Source organism: Protopterus annectens, chromosome 1.part0 (genome assembly GCF_019279795.1).
Source record: "Protopterus annectens isolate FY-2018-M chromosome 1.part0, PAN1.0, whole genome shotgun sequence".
In the NCBI taxonomy this organism is placed as follows: domain Eukaryota; kingdom Metazoa; phylum Chordata; order Ceratodontiformes; family Protopteridae; genus Protopterus; species Protopterus annectens.
The window spans coordinates 738,325,890-738,348,925 of NC_056725.1; the positions used below are offsets into that span (position 1 = coordinate 738,325,890).

The 23,036-nt window shown below is 41.1% G+C and overlaps 1 protein-coding gene across 1 annotated transcript in view; it reads left to right on the forward strand.

Moving 5' to 3' along the window:
* LOC122794375 (symplekin-like) overlaps window positions 1–23,036 on the forward strand; it is a 1,034,965-nt gene that overhangs the window by 623,943 nt on the left and 387,986 nt on the right. The window contains exon 7 of the mRNA XM_044062716.1: window positions 1,476–1,623. Coding sequence (XP_043918651.1) covers window positions 1,476–1,623 — 148 coding nt within the window. The remainder of the gene's footprint in view (window positions 1–1,475; window positions 1,624–23,036) is intronic.

Genomic DNA, 23,036 nt, shown 5'->3' on the forward strand with positions numbered 1-23,036 from the left:
TAATATTATGTAAATGCTTCTATTTTTAATATAATCCTTTTATGGTTAAACCCCTCTTATAATTCATATTGGAAACTATTACATGAAAAATATTTATTAAACAATAGAACGTTAATTGACCCTCTAACTACAATACACCAAAATACCTTTATTTGGTCTTTAAAAATATACATACAAGATAAGCAGAAGTTAAAATCTTGCTCCTTTATCAGTCTAATAATAGCAAATTTCATGAAAATCACCCAATCTAACCAGTCAGTTAAAAGCTTATTAATATTCATGTTTCCTATTGCTTATACTAGCGAATGTTTAATATCTTTTGATAAAAATAAAATGCTTGAATTTAAAAATAATGTCTTAATATACTGGAACCAATTATTATCCACTAATGGAATTTATTCAGCTAACCATCTAATTACTAGATACAGCCTACATAATAATAACTGGATAGACATACAAACCTGCAGAGAATTTTTATATAACAAAACTATATTTTCCTTACAAACCCATGGAAACAACATACCTAAAACACTAGAACTTTTGACTAATATAATTGATGGTTCTTTGAAAGGCACCTCATTTTTATCCTTAATATATAAAAAGTCATTAGATCTGATAATTCCACAAATGCTTCTTTTTGGTAATACGCCACCAAAATAAATAATGGAGAATTTACTACTAAAAACAAGAAATTACTTCTAATATCAATACAAAAAACAACAATTTCTCCTTACTGGAAAATATACTCGTGGAAATTCATCCACAGGAGTTATACACCTCAAAGAATTGCAAATATGTACAAAAAAATATATGAAATGTTGGAGGTGTAAAGCTACAGAAGCTGACTGGTTTCATATGATTGTTGCATGCAATATATTATCCCAGTTTTGTAAGGAATTTGGATGTTTCTGTAAGGCCTTATGGAATGATAATTGTGAAATTTCAAGTTCACTCATTTTATTTAATGTACCAGTACCAGAAATCATACCCAGATCTTAAACACATCTTCTTTGGTCAATACTTGCAGTAGCAAGAAAGGTTGTGACAAAAAAATGGAAAATTAGCTCTCCTATATCTTTCAGAAATGAATTTATTTATTTAGCCAGGACCTTATGTGAAAAAGAAATATCTAGTTTAAAAATGAATACAAAGAATTTAACACACAAATTAATTGCTTGGGAAAAGTTACAATCATTACTAAAAAAGTATTAGATGATTTCTGAATGTATATAGAAGTATTTCCTTGTTATGGACTTTGTAAATAATTTGTTTCAGTTTTGAGTGTAAATATGTTATTACTGTTATTATTCTTGTTATAAAAAAATAAAAAACATTTTTGAAAAAAATATATATACAGTATATAATAATGCCAAGTGCCTATCTGTGCTTACTTTTGGATCCCTGTTTCCACAGGCACTTTGTGAAAAATATGAGTTATAGTAGTCACAAGCCTTTTACTTAACTTTATATTTCAGGTTCGCAGACAGGCTGTGATGTTTGTAAAGATGATGCATGAGAAGGATCATCTGCAAGAGTATATTGAGAAGTTTGCACTGAATTATCTGCAGTTACTAGTCCTCCCTGTTGCACCTTCCGTGTTGTTTGTTGCAGATGAGGATATAGGTAAATATTCTGTTGTTACACATTACAGAACCTACTTCCATAGTGTATAGAAATGCAAGAGTAATGAAGTTATTTGTAAGTGAAAGCCTTTGAAATTATATTGTGTTTTAGAGTAAATACTGAGGATCCACTTTGATGGATTCTTTGCTGGGATGAGTTTATGTCCAAGATACCATTCAACAGAAATTTGAAGTTTTCTTAGCTCCCTAGCCTAGAAGGATGGAAGCCAAGCTATGACAAGGTGACCACAGTTTCATTAGTGGCCCCAGCACTGGTGGAGCCAACCAGAAAAGGGGAGAAGTGAGGGAGCATGGCCAACTCAACTCTGTTATGATGATTTGGAGGTTGCATGTACTCAAGGGAAAACTGGGAAGTGCAGTTTCTTTGGCAGAAACTAAGGAAACCACCTGCTGTGCTTCAAGGGGTGAGGGGCAGGACTGCATGGAAGGAAACACCCCTTGCGTAAGGGAGAAGTTGTCCTTCACTGATGGCCCATTGCACTTCCTGACCCTTATGCTAAGCCAAATCTATATGTGGATATGGGCAGAAATTACCAACAAAGCAGAAAATAATGAACCACCCTTAATGGCCTCCGTGACTGATTCTCAGCCTGGTGATAGGGAACCAATGGGATACTAGCGGGAGGGGTGTTAATCAACCAGCAATGGAAACAAAAGGAGCAAAAAAAAAATGGAAGTTCATTATTTGAAGCCATTCACTTTTCTGTACTGCCACATATAGTGAGTTAATATACTGGGTGCATAAGGACTTATATCACTCAGCCCACAACTTCTGCTTTGCCTCTCACAAAATCTGGATTCTGGACCATAATCCTTGATGTAAAAGAAGTCCTGCATTCGTATGCCTAAATTTCATTACACCCAGTATTTTTGACACTCTTATTGCCACCTAGGAGCTGCACAGTTTCTTTTGCATCAAGGAAAAACACTCCATGGATAACTGTCACAAATGTCAGCAGTTCAGTCCTACTACTCAGTGTCAATTTGATTTATTTTGTCACCAGGAAGACAGTGACTGTTGAGAGCTTCTGTTGAAGGCATCATTGTGAGAGTCTTCATGCTAATAAGTCTGTAGTTCATCCACCTCCAAGTCCCTTCAGATCCTGAGTTTCTCCTCAGCTAGTCCTTCACCATAGCAGAGGCTGAGAGAACTGGAAAGGTACTTTCTGATTTCCATATCTTAAAGACCACAATCTAAAGCCTCTGTCAGGCCTAGCTCTGTCCTGCCCCCAGCCCAAGTCATTTTGACTAATGTGGCATCATACAATTGTTTCTCATCCTTGTGAGTGTCTTTCACATACTTTCTTTCACAAGATTCTGTCTGCAGGCTTACTTCCATAAATAGTTGGGGCACGAGACTCCCTCATACTCTGGTGCTTTTGTGGAATCATTGATTTCTTAGCCCACTCTCTGTGCCCTGAGGTAGACAAGGATAATGAATTCACCAGTATGTTTCAGCAATCTTTGCCTTGTGTTCGCTTAACTACCTGGCATACTTTACTAGATTACAGAGGGATTTGTAAAGGAATTCTCTAAGTCTACCCCAGGGTCCATGTTGGCAGAGGAGACAAAACTTATTCATCCAAACTGGCCACCCTGTGAGTTATATCCACTGCATCCATGAGGTTAATTTCCCATGCAGCTGAAGGTTTTTCACGGGCTGCTGCTTCAGGCATAGCCATTAGGAGACATGCCTGGATGAGATTTTTGTGATTTTTATGGAGCCTTTTAAATCCTCATTCATCATTACTTCCTTAGATGGATCTTCCCTGTTTGGGTCCACAGTTAAAGACACACTTTCCAGTAGTGAGCAAGATGGAAAGACCTTGTCTGCTGTTGGAATCCATTTCTCTATCCTGCAGAGACCTTTTTCCAGGAATCAACATGGTCATAAGAAAATATTGTTCCAAAAATCTCAAGGACCTTTTTTCAAAACTGATGTGGGGATTTTTCTCCCAGAGGCACAGGGAGAAATAACAATGGAAGAAACCGTCCTTGTGGCAGAAGGAATCCGCAGAACCAAAGATCCTGAGATTCTTCTCTGACAAGCCTTTTCAGTGCTCCTGAAAGGTTACCCCACTGTTCTTCTCTGGAGGCAGTTGGGGAGTGCTTATCCTTGTACTCAAACGCCTGGACAGCCATTACAAATGGTTCTCGGGTGCAAATGATTATATCCAGATGATATTACATTCCCTTTTCACAAAGTCCTTCACAAAAGAGGCATCTCCTTGATGTTCCAGCCAATCAGAGGGAGTTGGCAGCTCTAGAAATTCAAAAGCTGCTAGGGAAAAAAGAGTCACCCAAGAGGTCCCACTAGATCAATGAGGATTCAAAATTTACTCAAGGTTCTTTTTAGTGCCAAAAAAGCAGGGGAGCTGAGACCTATTCTGGATCTCAGTCATCTAAATCAATTTGTGAAGAACTCCAGCTTCTGGATGGTCAGAGTTCAGTCCATTCTGTCTCTTCTACAGAAGGACGACTGGATGTGCTCTACAGATCTTCAATATGCCCACTATCACATTAAAATAAACAGGTGCTCTTGAAGATATCTCTGCTTTCGGCTGGGAGACAGCCATTACCAGTTCAGAGCCCTGCCCTTTGGTCTCACCACAGCCCCTAGGGTATTCACCAAATGCATGGCAGTGGTGACAGCTCATCTCAGACTGCACAGATTCAAAGTGTTTCCTTATTTAGATGACTGGCTCCTTTCCGCACCAACCAAACATTTACTAGATAAGGCCAGGGATTACTTATTCCACTTTTGTCCATTCCTAGGCATCACAGTCAGTCTTTCCAGGTCCCATCATCAACCATTTCCAGTCTAGGAGCTCAGCTGAACAGTGTCAGTTTGTTCACGTTTTTACCCCTAAGCAGAGTTCATACCCTAAAATTGCATGTCAGACAGATTATAGAGCATCCCTCTCCTCCATTAAGATTGGTTCTTCAAGCCTTAGGTTTGATGGCTGCAGCAATCACCCTGCTACCTACAGCTTGCCTTCACATGACGATTCTCCATTGGACCCTGGCAGTACAATGGTCTATACTTCAGCACCCTTTGAAACATCCTGTAAAACTTTTGCGAGCCTGCAAAGACTCCCTACTTTGGTGGATGCAGTCCAATGAGGTTCATCAGGGATATCTCTTTATTCTTCCTCCCCCAAAGGCCAAATTGTCCACATATACCTCCAATTTGGGGTGGGGTGGCATTGTTTGGGACAGATAGTTGAAATCTTCAAAAGAGACCAATTTGCATATCACTGTTTTAGAGATGAGAGTGGTCCTTGTAGTAGGCCTTTCAAAACTCTCTCCTTCTAGGAACAATTGCTATCCAGACAGACAATATGTCAGTGGTTCGGTGCATCAACAAACTGGGGGGGGGGGGCAGATCTTACCCCCTTTGCTGAGAAGCAGTGCTAGTCTGGCAGTGGGCAATCTCTTCCAACCACTTTCTTGTAGCAAAGCACATACTAGGGAAATCCAACATTTTAGCCGACATGCTCAGCAGGACCATCCTGATGCCACACGAGTGGCATCTGAGTCATGCCATGATGAAAATGATTTTTCATCAGTGGGGGTCAACCATGCAGAGACCTTTCTTCCTCTCCCTTCAGCACATGCAGCAGATTCTTTGCCCTAATTCCCCCCTCAGGGAAAGTCACCGAGAAATGCTCTAGTCCATGCTTGGCCCTTCAGTCTCCTGTACATTCATCCTCACCTCCCATTAATATCCACATTTCTTCAGAAAGCACAACTGTTGAAGAGCAAGGTAATCCTCATTGACCCTTTCTGGCATCAGCAGGTATGGTTCTCATTTCTGTGGTCTGATCTCCAAAGTCCACCTTGGACACTGGACCCCAGACCAGATCTACTATCACATCCATCAGGAATGATTAATTTGGACATTCAAGGCTTCAAACTGACTGCATGGTTTCTTCAATCCCGATGATGGCTAGACAGTCCAGACTTTCCTCTCTGGTTCGCCAAGTATTATTTTCATCCCAGAAACCTTCTACAAAAAAAAATATAAAAGTAAATAAAAGACATTTTCCTATTGAGCAGAACAGAGACAGTTGGATCCTGTTACTGCTCCAAATCCTGTTGCGGTAGAATTTCTTGCTTCAATGTTTCAAGGTGGTGCCACTTTTTCCACCGTGAAAGTTCAGCTTGCACCCATCTTTAATTACAACATAGGACATAATATTTTTCCACTATCCTTGTTTAAAATATGTAAACCATTCATTAAGGGTACCCTGCTGCTTAGACCTCAGTTTTAGGATCCTACTCCACCTTCAAATCTTAATGTTTTGTTACAATGTTTAATTCACCTTCGCCCCCCACCCCTTTGAGACTTCGGCTAAGTCAGATCTATAATTTCTAAATTGGAAACAATTTTTCTTGTTGCTATAACATCTGCGAGGCGAATTTCTGAACTTCAAGCACTCTCTTCAAAACTGCTGTATTTGATTTTTCACAGGGATGCACTGACTTTGTATACAAACCCTTCCTTTTTGCCAAAAGTTGTCTTTGAGTCAAATATAAATCAAGCAATCAATTTGCCAGTCTTCTTTCCAAAATTTGACAGTAAGGGGGAATACATGCTCCATCTTTTAGATGTACATAGACAACTTCGGTTTTACCTCCATAGAACAAAAGGCTTTAGAAAAATTGATCAACTGATTCCTTTGCCAAAAACAAGTTGGGAAAACCAGTATCCAAAGTTACCTTGGCCAAATGGATAACAGATTGTATTTCTTTTCTCTGTTCTCTAAGAGAATTTTCAGTACGCAAACCTCCAAAAGCTCATTCAGCTAGATCCATTGCTACATCATCTGCTTTTTTTGCCAGGGCTTCTATTGATGATACTTGTGCTGTGGCCACTTGGTCCAATTCTCATACTTTTATTGCTCATTACAAGTTGGATATCATATCCAGAAACAGGGCTGCTTTTGGTTCTGCAGTTCTCCAGAATATCTTTCCATGATGGCTATCCCATTCAAGATTATCTTAGCTAGGACTCTGTCCCATTTGTTGAGGAATGAATGAAAATGATAATATCAGATATTAAAGTTATGTACAACCATAACGATGCATCTGTGTTGTCCATTTTCATTTTTCCTCAACTTCTCACCCTCCTTTCCCCTCTCCTTATCCCTTGGAAGTGATCTGATGAGGTGCATTGGAACCACTGTTTCCAGTTTGAGCCCCTATTCTGTACCTGTAGTGTTTCTTATTATTATTTTGACTGCTTATGCTGTAAGGCATACTTAGCAGCAGCAAACTCGATCTGAGGTAATGTAGCAGTACGGGGCATTATAGGTAAAGGGAGGAGTTCAAGAGTGGGATGCAAAAATGTCAAAGAAAACTGCCAAGTCATATCTGAAGTGGGATCAGAGACCCATTCGTTGAGGAAGAATGAAAATGGACAACACAGATATATAGTTATGGTGAGTTGTTGTTGTGTCTTTCGGCTTATCCGGTTATGGTGAGTACATAACTAATTTTTGTAAAACAGAATTGGAAACAGTCGCACACCTTGTTGCTTGTTGTGATATACTAGTGGCAGAAGGACTGTATACTGAAAGGCATAATAATGTGGCCAGACTGTTGCATTAGAATTGTGCAAACATTATAACATTGAAGTAGCTGAAAAACGTTGGAATCATGTGCCACAAAGCATTATAGAAAATTATGACGTTTGTTTCATATGGGATCACCCATTACCAACAGTTCAAAAAGTAGATGCGATAAAACCAGATAAAGTAGACAAAAGTGATATTGATCTCTGAAATTGCTACACCAGTGACTACAGTGTCTTACATGCAGAGAGAGACACAAAGTCATAAAATACCAGGATTTGTAGGCAGAAATGAGGGCATTGAGGAAAAAGGATACCCAGACAGCCCCAGTAATAGTAGGAGCAACATGTATTATAAAAATTATTTACAGTCATACATAGATATGTTACAGATCCATATAACTTCATATGAATTGCAGGAGTCAATACTGGGCACATTGTGGATGCTAGGAAGAGGACTTGTGGCTAACATCAAAGATTGAAACAATACTAATTTCATGAACTTTAATTATATTTTGACTTAGGAATTAGAATTAATATCATGACATTAGAAACCCAAATGACTTGGAGATATTAAAAAAGACACAAGGCCATTCTCAAGTACAGGAACTTCAACAAAAATAAAAAAAGATGTCAGACTTTGTTTGGTGGAAGAATGAACTCTGCAAAGGGACCTGTCAAGGAAGGTCCTCTCATAGAACAACTTCTGTCATAAGAATAATTACAGACATTGTGCAGTTACCATAGTGTTGGATCCTTATTATCCCTCATCATCTTTTTTGCCTTTTGCCTTATGGCAATTCACTGTCAGGCAGATCCAATCTAACCATTGTTTTGTCCACTAATCCCTCAAGCTCAAAATCATTCCATATTCCCATAATGCATCTTTCCCTGCTCCCTTTTCACATTGTTTGCTGTTTAGTCTCTAGAATAAAACAGGCAATGGAATGAAGAGAGATGGTCTTTTGAACATTGGACAGGCTTCCTGGTAGGTCTGCTAGGTCCATCTGCTGATTAACTATAACAGTTTGGTAGGGGGAGTGGGGGGAGGTTGACAAAGCGGACAGACGACAATATCCAGAGTTATGGTATGTACATAACTTCTGTATCCTGTATCATCCCATCCATCCACATTGATTTATGGGGCTGAATCTCAAGCTGCCTGATTTTTTTGGGTGAAATCATGACAGGATGCCCTTGAAGATGGTATCTTCAGAGGAAAATCGTGACCTAGTGATGATGTCCAGCTTATAATGTTTAGAAAAGGTATTTAGTGTGGAACAAACTGCTGCCACAGAGATGTAATCAGATGAAGAAGTATTGAAGAAAGCAGCCATAATCTTGGGTGAAAGGGCCTTTGGCTTTGACATTAGGGTCTTAGTCTTTGATTGGTTCAAAAAATGTTATGTAGTCTGAAAGCTAGCTGGGTAAGGTTGTTAGAAACCTTGCACCACAATTTGGAGAGTACAAATGAAATTAATTATTGAGAATCTTTCCTAATTGTCTTTATTTGGTATAAATAAGAAATGTAACTGTCTCTGAACATTGGAAGTGTGAAAGAGGTACTCTACTTTAGTACAGTGATTTGGGAAAGAGACAGGAAGGAGGATGCTTTAGTGGACTCCAAACCTACTTTGGACATGAAGGATTAGATCTATGTGATACTTTAGTCTGGAAGTTTGTGGAGATGACTTTGACTGTGAACTGTTGCCAAACTACTTCTTGGGGGACACAGTTTGATTCTCTCAAGCCTTGATTTGCCTAATGTGTGACTTTGAGCAGGTCACTTTACCAGACAGTGCTTTGGAGTGACTGAGAATATGGCCAAGTCTCCTCAGTTGTCTCCCGGACTGCATGCCTTGTAGCTACCTATGAAACTATACTGTGTCTTCATGAAAAACAAGATACTGTGGCAAGGAAGACAGGGTATTTAACTCTGAGATTCTTCTCATGGAAATGACTGCTATGAGAATTAATGCCTTTTACAAGAGGAATTATAGCTGTGCTATAGAAGTTGGGTTAAAGGGGGGGGGGGTCTATCAATTTCTCCAGTAACAAATATAGGTCCCAGGGGAGTGGAGTGTTTGATGGGGGACATAAATGGAAGGAGCCCTTCAGGAAGGCTTTACATATTTTTGAGCCACCATGGAAGAAGATGGAAAGCCAGTATGAAAGATGGAGAAGATAAACTACTTTAGCTTTAAAGCAGAATAACCAGAGCCTGAGTCAAACATGGAAGAAAGAAATTGCAAAATTGAGGGAATGGATGTGGAGAAGGACTCAAGACTGTGAATAGGCCCAAATACAAAATCTTTTCCACTTGGTACTGTTGATGTTATGAGTAGACTGTTTTTGAGTGGGTGAAGGAATCTGAATTACATTGTCAGAAAGAGCAGGGTCAGTGGCCATTACTGGAACTGGAGAAATCATGGGGTTAAATTAACAAACTAAATTTCATTATGAGGCTCCCAGATGATGTGCAATAGGAGGTTTGGTTGTAGACCCAGAAGCCATAGCTGCTTTTTTTAGCAAGAAACATCTGTATTAAATTGTCACTTATGACATAGGCAATCTTACATTTATATAAACGAAAACAAATTTTTAGTTGCAAGCATTATAAATCACTTATAATTTACCCAGTCATTTTTCCATCAAACATTAAATAGCTCATTCAAATCCTGCCTTTTTTTAAACTTCATTCCTCCTCCAAAATATTATCTTGCATTTATTTCTCCCCACAGTACCCATTTTTTCTATCTAATTTGCTCCCACACTTTTCTAAAGATCCCATTTCCAGTTGTGTTTTCTCTGTTACTATATTCACTATTTCTAGTGCAGTTGGTTTACACTGTGATTTTCATTTTCTAGTAATTACTTTTTTGGCAGCCACCATAATTAGACTCTGCAAGGCCTTACAATATCTAGGTAATTCCAATTCTGTATCATAGTTCAGAAAAATCATTCCCCTAGTTATACCAGTTTGCTCACCCAGTATTTCTTATAGAGTAGTCTACAGGGGATTTTTTTTTTAAGTATGCCAACTCATTATACTCCCAGAACATATCTTCCCAATTACCTCTACATCCGCTGTCTACCCAAGGAAAAAATTCTTTGGAGCCTACTTGGGGTATGAAAATGCCTACAAGACTTCAATCCTAAATCTTCTAGACTTTGTTGCATACTTGGGAGACATAAATATGTATATATATACGTATATATGTATATATCCGTAATGTTTCTTTGTGAACTGCTTATCCAGTCTCTCTTTCCAGTCCTTTCTAACCTCCTCTGATTCTTGCAGTTATCATACAGTATTTTATATGCTGTATTAGTTATCGCATTTTTAACTGCAACATCTGATGTTGTCCTTTTCATTCTTCCTCACTTATAGGTTCGTATCTTTTCCTCAGATCTGACTCAGCCGCATTTACTAAACCTCGGATCCAACTCTCGAGCGCCTTATTCTATCCATAATGCCCTACTTTATCCCTATTGCCTCACATCATGTTTGCTGCCTTTGCAAACAGATGCAGGTTCCACTCTCGATTGACTTAGCTGAGTTGTTTAACTGCAAGTTAAATAGTTCTATTTTCTTTCCTAAACAGACACATCTTTTGTTTCCATTCTCCTCCCCTCGTTTTTGCTGGTTGTTAGGGACCTTTTTTCTTTATTTCCTTACTTTTTCTCTGTATTGTTCCTACAGCACTTCTTTCCAGTTACCATCATTGGTATTCCTCTTTCTACTGTTAGGTATTTCTATTTCTACCATAGTTGGTAGGTTTTTCTTTTCTATATTTGTTGGTTTAAAAAACAAAAGCATTGTTGTTAATTCTTTACCTTAGGTTTTAAAAATACATGTCTTGTGGGCATAAGATCCCAAACTCTGAAGCCCATAGGAGTGTGTTTATTGTCTTGGGGCTGGACATTTGGATATGACTTTTAGAATATGGGCCATTTTCACTCCTAGGGCCCTAGTGGATGGAAGAAACAAACTAATCTTGAAGGGTATTCTATCTCTTTCTTCTACTCTAGGGACTCAAACCCCCTTTAAATCAAGCAAGTCTGCTCCTCTGGAGCAGCATAAGCATTCTCTTTCGAAGTTCTGTCGGACTTTGTCGGAGCCACCAATCAAGACCAGGAGACTCTGAGGTCCGACCTCCATGGATCCTAATAAATCTCATCATTCAGACCAGAATCCTTTAGATCCTAAGGCTGTGGCTCCTACAATGATCAGTGTTGTTCCACCAGTCCCTTCTTTGGGTCTTAAGCCATTGGATCTGAAGTTTAGTACCTCTTTTAGGAGTACCACACCAGAATATGTGATTAGGCCAATCTCTCCCACTTTGCCTGCTTAGCTTCTCCAGATACCAGAGAAGCATTCCATACTTCTATCCATCACTTCCTCTAGGTCATTCAGACGTTGTCGGAAGCAGATGTCGATAGGATGATGAAAAAGTTCCTCAGAGTTCAGATCCAGATAGAGGTCTTGCAAGTTCCATCCCTGTCATATCCATGAGTATGCCTGCCACATCTGAGACTATTTCTCCTTCTCCAATCCATCCAGTGGTTTTGGAGCCCCAGGATCCGAGATCCCTGAGATGTTCAGCACTGGATGCAGGGGAAGGTCACCTTCTCCACTTTGACTGTTTCCCTGACTGGTTCTCCTCTGATATCCTTGAATCAGACCGGGTCTTGGAACCAAAGTGTTTACGTCGGGTCAAGGAGTTGGGTTCGCCTCCTTTCTTGTCAGATTCATATGTTCCCCTCAGAGCTTCAGCCCTAGACAGCTTGGATCCAGTTCTTCCCTCAAGGCTCGGATCCGGGGGTTGCCATGATCTACTTTCCTGGGGAGCTTCTGCTCCGAGGGAGTGGGTCGGGATTTCTCCAGGTCCCTCAGCCTTTTAGGTGGTGGAAAGGGCTTTTTCTGTCCAAGAGAACTTTCTTTTCATATTTCAGATCCCACCCCCTTTACTCTCATCGATTCCGAGTTCTGACTCGGTCAGACCTATTCTACAGGGACAGCTAGTTCTAATGAGTCTCCAGCCAGTTCCAGTAGAGGAACTTCCCCAATCTTCCTGCACCTCTCCAGAAGATCCCACAGAGGACGTCCCACAGAAAGATGATATATAAGAGGAGACACATAGACTCTTCCATGAAGTCTCTCATGGAAGACACTGATTTTGATGAAGAAGAGGAATGCCCCAGATTATCATCGGATGAAATCTCCTGTGTAGTTATTCTAGAGATCCTGAAGCAGAAAGGTGGCTGGTCATCCCAAACCCCTTCTCCCGAAGAATTGGTGTTCTTGGAGGCTTTTGGTTCTGGCCCGTGTATCTGTTCGGTAGCCCGCCCCTCCCCAGGCAGATGAACTTGTTGATCTGGTTTCCAGCCAGGCTTGGATGGAGCTGGATACTGTTGAGCGCATCCCCAAGTGTCCTGACTGGTTTTTGGCACCACCTGCAGACAGACCCCACTGGAGCAAAGGAGTTTCAGTTGATGGTATTGTGGTGGCAGCAACCACTAAGAAAGAGCTAGCAGAGCAGAGTTCTACTGCCCATTCATTGAACAGGGTGTCCAGAGTGTTAGAAATATTTGGAAAGTGAGTCTTCGCCTCAGTTACTTTTGCTCTGAGGTCACTTAATTATCTATTGCACTTTACTAGGCTTCAGAGAGATTTGACAAAGGAACTATCAAATGTTCAATCAGAGTCCATGTCTGCTGAAGATTTCAAAAGAACATCCTTTCAAAAAGCCACTCTTTTATCTATATCAAATGCTTCAATGAGGTTAATCTCTCACACAGCTGAAGGTACGTCACGAGAAGCCGGTTCAGGTATCGCCATAAGGAGAAATGCTTGGATGCAGCTATGGGATTTTGCAGAGCCTTTTAAGATGTCCTTTATTAAATGCCCCATTCGATGGCACTTCCTTGTTTGGGCCATCAGTAAAGGATACACTTACCTGCAGTGAAAAAGATGGAAAAACCCTGTATGGTGTAGGAATCAAGTTTTCTACACCAGAGATAACCTTCTCTAGGAATCAGATAGGTAGTAAGAAAATGTGGTTCTGTAAATCTCAGGGACATTTCAGGATTCACTTTGGGATAATTCATCCAGAAGCACAGGAGGAGATTTTAATGGTAGACATCACCTTAGAGGCAGAGGAGGCCCACACATCCAGGGCTTTAGAGATTCTTTTTTAGATGGGACCTATCAGCACGCCTGAAGTGCTGCCCGACCGTCCAACTCTGGAGGCCGTAGGAGGGCAGTTTTCTTTGCACCTAGAAGCCTGGACAAACATCACAAGAGATTTATGGGTGCTAAAAATAATATCCAGATATTAAGACATACCATTTTCCCTTCGTCCTCATTGTCAAAGGAAGAGACTTCCTGATGTTCCACCCAGTTAGAGGAAGGCCGTAGCCCAAGAAATACAAAAGCTGCTAGAAAAAAGAGTCATCCAGAATGTCCCACCCACCCAGATAGGATTCAGAACTTATTCACCCTTCTTTTTAGTGCCAAAGAAAACAAGGGACCTCAGACCCATTTTGGATCTAAGCAAATTGAACCAATATGTAAAGAAAGCAAAGTTCTGGATGGTCATGGTTCAGTCCATCCTGCCTTTTCTGCACAAGGATGGTTGGATGTGCTCTGTAGATCTTCAGGATGTGTAATATCATTATCAAAATAGACAGATGATCCAGAAGACATCTCTGCTTTTGGCTGGGAGCCAGTCATTACCAAGTCAGAGCTCTGCTCTTTGGACTCATCACAGCCCCCAGAGTGTTTACCAACTGCATGGCAGTAGTTGCATCTCACTTGAGACTGAAGGGATTCTAGACGTTTCCATATCTAGACAACAGGCTCCTAACCACCCCTTCCAAGCATAAACTATAGCATGCCAGGGACTGATTGCTCCAGATTTGCAACAATTTTTTGCACCAGTTCAGAGCCTGGAATTCATTGGGACAGTTTTGAACACATTGACACAGATAGAATATTTGCCTCTTCACCGCATTACTTCTATCAGAAACCAGGTTCAAGCTATCCTTTCCTATTCATCTCCCCTGCTTCAAGCACTTGGGTCAGTGTCAGCTGCCGTAATACTACTTCCTGTTGGAGGCTTCTTTATGCAGGTTCTCCAGTGGTCTGTAGCTGTACAGTGGTCCATTCTGTATCAACCCCTGTCTTTTCAAGTAAAACTCACCCCACTTTCCAAGCAAGACATTCAGTAGTGGATACAATCAGATAATCTTTTTCTGGGCAGACCCTTTGTTCTACTGAACCCAGTAGCCACAGTGACCATGGATACTTCTCAGCTGGGGTGCGGGGGCATTTCTTGGGAAGAATTATCCAACGCATGTGGTCCCCCCAATAGACCAAGTTGCATATCAATGTCCTAGAACTGAGAGCAGTCCTTTTAGCATTGCAGACATTTTAGCATACTCTTCACTTGGGTACTATTGCAATTCAGACAGACAACTTGTCTGTAGTCAGGTACATCAACAAGCAAGGAGGAATCTGATCTTACCCCCTTTGCAGATAGGCCATGAGGGTTTGAGAAAGGGCGATCTCATCAGACCACTTTCTAATTGCCATGCACATCCCGGGGAAACCAACTTGCTTGTGGACAAACTAAGCAGATACATTCTAATGCCTCATGAGTGGTCTCTCAATCAGTCAGTAGCAAATATGATCTTCAGGCACTGGGACCAACCTTGCCAAAACCTATTTGCCACTCCTCTCAACAACAAGAGTGGCAAGTACTTTGTGCTGATCCCCCCTGAGGGGGATTTACCAAGAGTAGCTGTTCTCCATGCTTGGCTCTCGGGTCTCCTTTATGTTTATCTTCCTTTTCCCCTGATTCCAAGATTTTTTGCAGAAAGCAAGCAGGCCGAAGAGCTCAGTAATCCTTATTGCCCCTTTCTGGCCTTGGCAAGTATTGTTTTGCTTTCTATAGTCTCATCTTTGTTATCCTCCATAGATACTGCAGCCTACTCAGGACCTCCTCTCTCACCCATCGGGGATTCAACACCCCAGAATTCAGGCCCTCAGGCTGACCTCATGGTTTCTCCACTTCAGTAAGTTAGACAGTCTTGGTTCTCTTCCTCAGTTAGTGACATTATTCTGGTTTTTCAGAAGGATTCTACCAAAAAAGTTGATAAAAGTAAAGGGAAAAGGTTCTCTATTTTGGCATCAGATAAGGACATTGATCCCTTTATTGCACCAATTTCAGCCATTCTTCATTTTCTGACGACATTTTTCAAAAGTGGAGCTAGTTTCTCTACAGTTAAACTTCAGTTGGCACCAATTTCAAATTTCCACACTGAGAATAAATCTTTTTCGTTGGCTTCCTCTAAATCACGTAAAGCTTTTATGAAAAGCATTTTCTTCTGAGGCCTTCAGTAAAGGATCCTCACTGCCTTGAGATCTTACTGTGGTTCTTGAAGGATTAATACAAAAACCCTTCGAACCATCAGACAAATCTGATCTAAAATTTCTGTCACGGAAGATGGTTTTCTTGGTAGCCCTAACTTCAGCAAAATGAATTACTGAACTCCAGCCTCTTTCAGCAAAAATTTTTTTACATTGTTTGTCACAAAGGTAGGGTTTCTCTGTGGACTAACCCTTTTTTTTACCTACGGTAGCTTCAGAAAACAACATCAACCAATCCATTCACTTGCTAGTTTTCTTTCCAAATTTTACCAATAAAAGTACCTGCTACACCTCCTTGAGGTGCACAAACAACTACATTTTACTTTCATAGAACAAAAGAGTTTAGAAAGTCAGACCAGCTTTTTGGATCTTTCTCTCCAAATCGCCTAGGTCAGGCAGCTTCTAAAGTTATCTTAGCTAAATGGATTACCGACTGTATCACATGAATTTACTGTTAGAAGGGTATGACGTTACCAAAACCTCCCCCATCTCACTCATCTAGAGTCATGGCTACTTCTTCTGCCTTTTGGTCAAGAATATCTATTGATGACATTTGTGCAGTAGCTACATGGTCCAAGCCGGGTTCCCTTCATAATTTCGAAATACTGAAATCCCGAATTTCAGTATTTTGAAATTATAACACCGAAGCCTTGAAATCCCGGAACACCAGAAGCACGAAATTCAAAATTATGAAGTTTGGAGCTTCTGTTGTTGCAGTGTGTGAATGGATAGAATTAAGTTCAGGTAAGTATGTATGAGTGTGTTAGTTAGGGGCTTTAATGTATGTTGGTGTGTGTTTTGGCTGTGATGTGTGTGTGTGTGCAAGGGGCTGTGAAATGTGTGGGTGTGAGTTACCTTTGTGTGTGTGATTGTGCGATCTCAGAGTTAGTATATATAAGTGGGGGGGTGGGGGGTGCAGCCTCCCACATGGGGGGTGCAGGGGTGCTTGTTCCTTTCTTGTCTGTAGTGTAGGATTGTATGCTTGATTGTGGGGGGAGATTGTGTGTATGTGCATGTGGGTGGTGTATTTGTAGTGTAGGTTCACAATTTTAAATTTCGCAGTTATGGGGTTTCGGGATTTCAAGCTTTTGGCAATAGAATTTTGAAATACTGAAATTCGGGATTTCAGTATTTCGGGATTCTATAGTGAACCCTCCAAGACTTGTACCTTTATTTCACATTACAGATTGGACATCACAACTAGAAATAGAGCCTACTTTGGTTCGGCAGTACTCTGGAATATATTTCCATTAGGGATGGCCAAGGTTAAGGTAGCTGGGGACTCTGTCCCAAAAGTGTGGAAGAATAGAAATGACAACATCAGATTTGTAAGTTATGTACTCAACATAACTAGGCGTCTGTTGTTCATTTTCATTCTTCCTCAACTCTCCTCCCATTCATTGTTCTTCTGGAAGGACCTTTTGGATTGTGTTTGGAACCTACAGTTCCAGGTTTGATCCCTGTGTCTTTCTGGCTATATCAGTTTCTCTTCAGCTAATAGGAAATAGAGCAGCAAATCCAGTTTGGGGCAATAGGGATGGAGTATGGCATTATGGGTAGAGGGAGGAGCTATCCCCTATTTCTTTCTCTTTGCCTATACTCTGATATCAGTCCTTGATAGAGAAGACAATCTGTAGCTTGCAGTCCAAATAATTTTTTGGCGTCTTCCCAATCTATTACCTTTTTCCAATAAATTCCACTCCTCCTCTTGTCTGCTGTCTATATCCCTAGTTGCAGTTATCCCTACCGGCAGGAACTCCTTTCTCCATTCCCGTGTTGGCTTAGTTGTTAGAATACTTTATACTGCATGGTTATTGTTATTTTCCGGATCTGCATCCAGAATCCAAGTCTCTCCCTGTTTCTTGAGCTTCCTCCATTTCATCATCAGCCCTTTCCACTTTGAATTATAGCTTTCTGATTGTGCAGTGTATTGGAATCTTAACTGTGTAGCTCTAAAATATCCCTTCGAATGAGGTAATCCCAAATCACCTTGTTCTTTTGGAAGAATCAGCTTATCCTACTTGGCGCTTGCCATCTTTCCCTCCCAGATAAAATTTTTCAGCTCTTTATTAATTGCTGTGCACAACTTCTCCTCTGGTTGATACAAATGTGTCTGATCTGTGTATAAAAGTAAAGGGACTAAAACATTTTGACTGCTTGTATCTTACTATCCACATTATAAAACAAAGCTTTCACTTTCTCAGTTTCATTATTATCTTTTGTTTAGACTCTTCCCACATATCCTTAGGTGCCACAACAGAATCCTTTTTAATCCATACTCCTAAGTACTTCATTTTATCATGTCCCCATAAGTATGGATATTGCTGAACCAATTTGTGTGTGAGTACATAGTTTACAGCAATTGCCTTTGTTTTAGCTTCATTAATTTTGCATCCTAAAAATTTAAAACTGCCTGAAAGTGTTCCACAGCACTGTAATGTTCTTTTCCCGTTTTATCAGGTATAAAATAGGGTCTACTAGACATGATCAAAATTGCAGAAAGCCGAAACCTATATGGCCGAGACTATATGTTTGGCTTCTGCAATTTCAAACATGTACAAAAAAAAAACACAACAGTAACTCACTTTCTAAGTGTTAGCAGGGGGCGCAACAAACCCCCCATAACTTTAATATACCAACTCCGAGATCGCACTATAGTATGGAAATGGAATTCTTTCCATTCTGCACTGCATGGAGATGTCCCAACACATGGTCGGGATTGCAAAAGTCGAACATATGGTCTCGGCCATATGGGTTTCGACTTTGTGGCATTTCGACCATGTGTAGGGAACCCATAAAATAATATCATCTGCAAATAAAGCCAGCTTTTCTTGACTACCAGACCAATTGTATCCTTTAATTTCTGAGTCCCTTATTTTCTTTGCCAGTGATTCTAAATATAATGCAAATAACAAAGGGGAAATGGGCACCCCTGTGTGGATACTCTACTGAAACAGAAATTATCATAGAGGAACCTACCCAGTTTAATTTTTGCCTCCGATCCCTTATATATCCTCCCAATCAACCTTATAATTTCATCAATAAATGCAAATGCTTTCATTGCCCTGCTAATAAAATCCCAGCTTACTCTGTTAAATGCTTTTTCTGCATCAAGACCCACCAACAATAGTGGCATTTTCTTACATTCTGCATCCCTCTGAATCATCATTGTTCTGATAATGTTGTCAAATGTTTGCCTGCCCTCCACAAAACCACATTGATCCATATTTATCAATTTCAGCATCGCCTTTCCCATTATTTTAGCCATTATATACATGAACACTTTATAATCCTGGTTTAAAATTGAAATGGGCCTATATGAAACTGGATCTGATGGGTCTTTACCTTCTACAGCCACCACTGCTTTCTTCCATGATGTTGGTGCTTCTCCACCTCTTAAAATGATGTTAAACAAAATCTTCCAGTTCTTTATAATTTTTTTCCCGCCTGGCTTCCAAACTTCCACAGGAATGCCATCTGTTCTTAGGGACTTTTTGTAGATTGGTTATACATCACCATTTTACCTCATCTCCTTATATCCTGTTAGTAATTGAGCCTCATCTACCGCTAACCTTGGCCTATTTAATTCTTCTGTAAAGATTTCCATTTGTACCTTTTCTTGATTTTTGTATTTTTATGCGTTATACAGATTGTCATAACATTTCATAAAATTTCCAAAATATTTTGTGTACCTCTACAAGATCTCTTTTTAACTTTCTTGTTAAAAGCTCCCTAAGCTTTTCAACAACTCTTTCTACTTTCTGTTGCCTGAATTGTTGTGCTAAAAATTTTTGTTCTCTAACATTATCAAACAGTTACTTAACGTCAGTCTTTCTAAACTTATGCATATTATCAAGGTAATCCCTTATTTTCGGTTAAGCATTCTACAGTTGCTGCTATTCTTGTTCTGTGATATTTCCACATTCTGCAATACTTTAACTTTGTCAGTCCCTGTAATTAATTCTTGTACTTAACTATATCTCTCTTTCTTTTATTTCCACCCTATTTTTAAACTCCGCTTTAATTTTATCCCACTGCTTAGCTATATTTTCAGAAGAAATTTCTATCTTGTCTAATAACTCCCCAATAATTTACATTCCCCATTCCTTAAATTCATCTCTTTTCAACAGATAGGCGTGAAAGCTCCAGTATCTCAACTCTCCACTTTTATTTTAGTTATTATTGGTGTGTGATCTGAAATAGTTACTGGATGCATATTAAAACTTTCAATTAAATGCACATCTTCTTGTGAATATAGGTTCTGTGTAGCTTATCCCAATTTTTTTATCTTGGGGAATCAAATCCAGATGGGGTCTTGCTAGCTCCATCCCTGGTCTGATCCATGTGTACACCTGCCCAGCCAGTAGTGTCTCCTTCTCAGATCCAACCTGTGGTCATGGAGTCCCAGGATCCAAGATCCCCGAGCAAGCCAGTGTCAGATTCGAGGAAGCTCCCTTCCTCAACTCAGAGAGTTTCCCCTGACTAACCCTGCTGTGATACCTTCGGATCAAAGAGGGTCTTCGATCTGGGAAGTCGTGTCAGAACTGAGGGGTCGGGTTCAGCTTTTACTTTGCTGGATCTGTCCCTGTTCCATGGTGCTTCAGTTCTCGACAGCTCAGGTCTGATTCTCTCTGGAGGGCTTGGATCCAGAGTCAGGGCCAACCTGCCATCCTCAGCGGCCTTGGCTCCAAGGAGGGGGGGGTATCCCCAGGTCCATCACCCTTTTGGGTAGAAGAAAGGGCCTTCTCTTTGCAATGAGACCCATCCTCTCATATCTCGCATTCTCCCCCTTGCTTCTCATCAGGTCTGAGCTCTGAGCTCATTATTTTTGCTCTTCATTGTCAGCTAACTCCAGGAAGCCTCCACACTCATTCCCCAGAGGGATTCCCTCCTGCTTCCAACACCTCCCGGAACACCCTGTGGAAGAAAAGGTACAAGAGGAGGGACATAGACTCCCATATGGAGTCTGTCATGGAATACACCAATCTTTATGAGGGAGAAGGAGCCCCCTGATTGGCACCTGATGTCTCCTTTGGGGACAAATTGGAAATCCTCAAGCAGAAGGATGGCTGATCTTCCCAAGTTCCTTCTTCTGAGGAGTCGGTGTTCCTGGAGGCTTTTGATGCTGGCCCATCTATGTCTTGGGTAACCCCTCCAGCGGATGAACTTTTTGATCTAGTTTCCTTGCTGGGCTTGGAAGGAACTAGGCACTGTCAAGCTCTTCTCCAAACTCCCAGATAAATTCTTAGTTCCTCCCTCAGATAAACCACACTGGAGTAAGGGTATCCCTGTTGATGCCATAGTTGTGGCGGCAGCCACTAAGAAGGAGCTGGATGAGTAGAGCTCCTCTGTCCATCCACCAAACAGGGAGTCCAGAGCAATGGAGAGGTTTGGAAAGCACATCTACATCTCAGCCACTTTCACACTGAGGTTGTTAAATTACCTGGCGCATTTTAATCATTTAGACAGAGATTTGATCAAGGAGCTTTCAAACTCTCTCTCTCTGAGTCCATGTCTGAGGAGGATCTCAAAAAGGTTTCTCCTCAGATGGCTACTCCCTCATCTATTGCCAGTTCATCAATAAGGCTGATCTCCTACACAGCAGAAGGGGCTTCGTGAGCAGCCAGTTCCGGCATAGCTATTAGGAGACATGCTTGGATGAGGCTATGCAACTTTGCGGAACCCTTCATGGCATCCTTTGTTAATTCCCCCTTTGATGGATCTTCCATACGCTCACCCACAGTGAGCAGGAGAGAAACACGCTGTCTACCATTGGAATCAAGTTTTCACCCCTCAACAAACATTCTGTAGAAATCAGTGAGGTGGGAAGAAAGTGTGGTTCCAAAAATCTCAGAGACCTTTACAAGACCCACGTGGGGACACTTCCTCCAGAAACAGAGGAGGAGGTTTCAGTGGAAGATGTTGCCACAGATCTAGAGGTGGTCCACAAAACCAGGGCTTCGGAGACTCCTTCTCTGATAGGCCTTACCAGCACTACTAAAGCATTGCCTAACTGTCCAATTCTGGAGGCAGTTGGGGGTCGTTTCTTCTTACATCTGGGTGCCTGGACAAGTATAGCAAAAAAAATGTATGGGTGCTAAAAATCATACCCATAGGTTACTACATACGTTTTTCCCTTGTACCTCCTATCCAAAGGAAGAAACTTCCCATTGTTCCACCCGGTCAGAGGGAATACGCAGCTCAAGAAGTTCAAAATCTGCTACAAAAAAAAAAAGGAGTCATCCAGGAGGTCCCACCCAAATAGATGGGATCTGGAACTTACTTCTGCTTCTTTTTAGTGCCAAAGAAAACAGAGGACCTGAGACCAGTTCTGGATCTAAGCAGTCTGAGTCAGTATGTAAAGAAGTCAAAGTTCTGAATGGTTACAGTTCAGTCAATCCTGCGTCTTCTGCACAATGATAATTGGATGTGCTGTATAGATCTCCAGGATGCATACTGTCATATCAAAATAAACAGGTGCTCCAGAAGTTACCTGTGCTTTCAGCCAGGAGCCAATCACTACCAATTCAGAGCACTGGCCTTTGGGCTCAGCACAGCCCCCCAGGTGTTCACCAAATGCATAGCAATCATGGCAGTTCACCTGAGACTGAAAGGATTCCTGGTGTTTCCTTATCTTGCCGATTGGCTCCTCACCGCCCCACGCCCCAACCAGACATCAACTGCTACAAGCCAGAGATTACTCGCTTCAGATTTCCAACTTCTTAGGCATTACAATAAGTCTTTTCAAATCAAAGCAGACTGCTGTACAGATTCTGGAATTTATAGGAACTCAACTGGATACTACAACTCAAGTGGCATTATTACCTCTTCATCGCATCACATCCTTGAGAAATCAGGTGTGGGACTTACTGTCTCATCCGTCTCCTCCAGCAAAACTAGCATTACAAGCTTTTGGGTCAATGTCAGCTGCCATTCTTCTAGTTCCTCTAGCAATATTATTTATGAGATTCCTTCAGTGGACACTGGTGGTACACTGGTCCATTCTTTACCAGCCTCTACCATTCCCCATAAAAACTCATCCCAATTTGCAAATGCCATGTTTGCTGGTGGATCCAGGCAGATCACCTCTTTCTGGTTCTCTTTTCCTCCACCAGTAGCCACAGTGACCATGGACACTTCCCAGCTGGGGTGGGAGGGGGACATTTTATGGGGAAAGATGGTCCAAAGCACATGGTCCCTCTCGGAGACCAAGTTGCATATCAGTGTCTTAGAGATGAGAGGAATCCTACTAACGCTGCAAGCCTTTCAGGACATTCTCCCTCTAGGGATATTGTAATTCATACGGACATGTCAGTAGTCTGGTACATCAACAAACAAGGAGGAACCCGCTCCTACCTGTTGTGCAAAGAGGCCATGAGGGTCT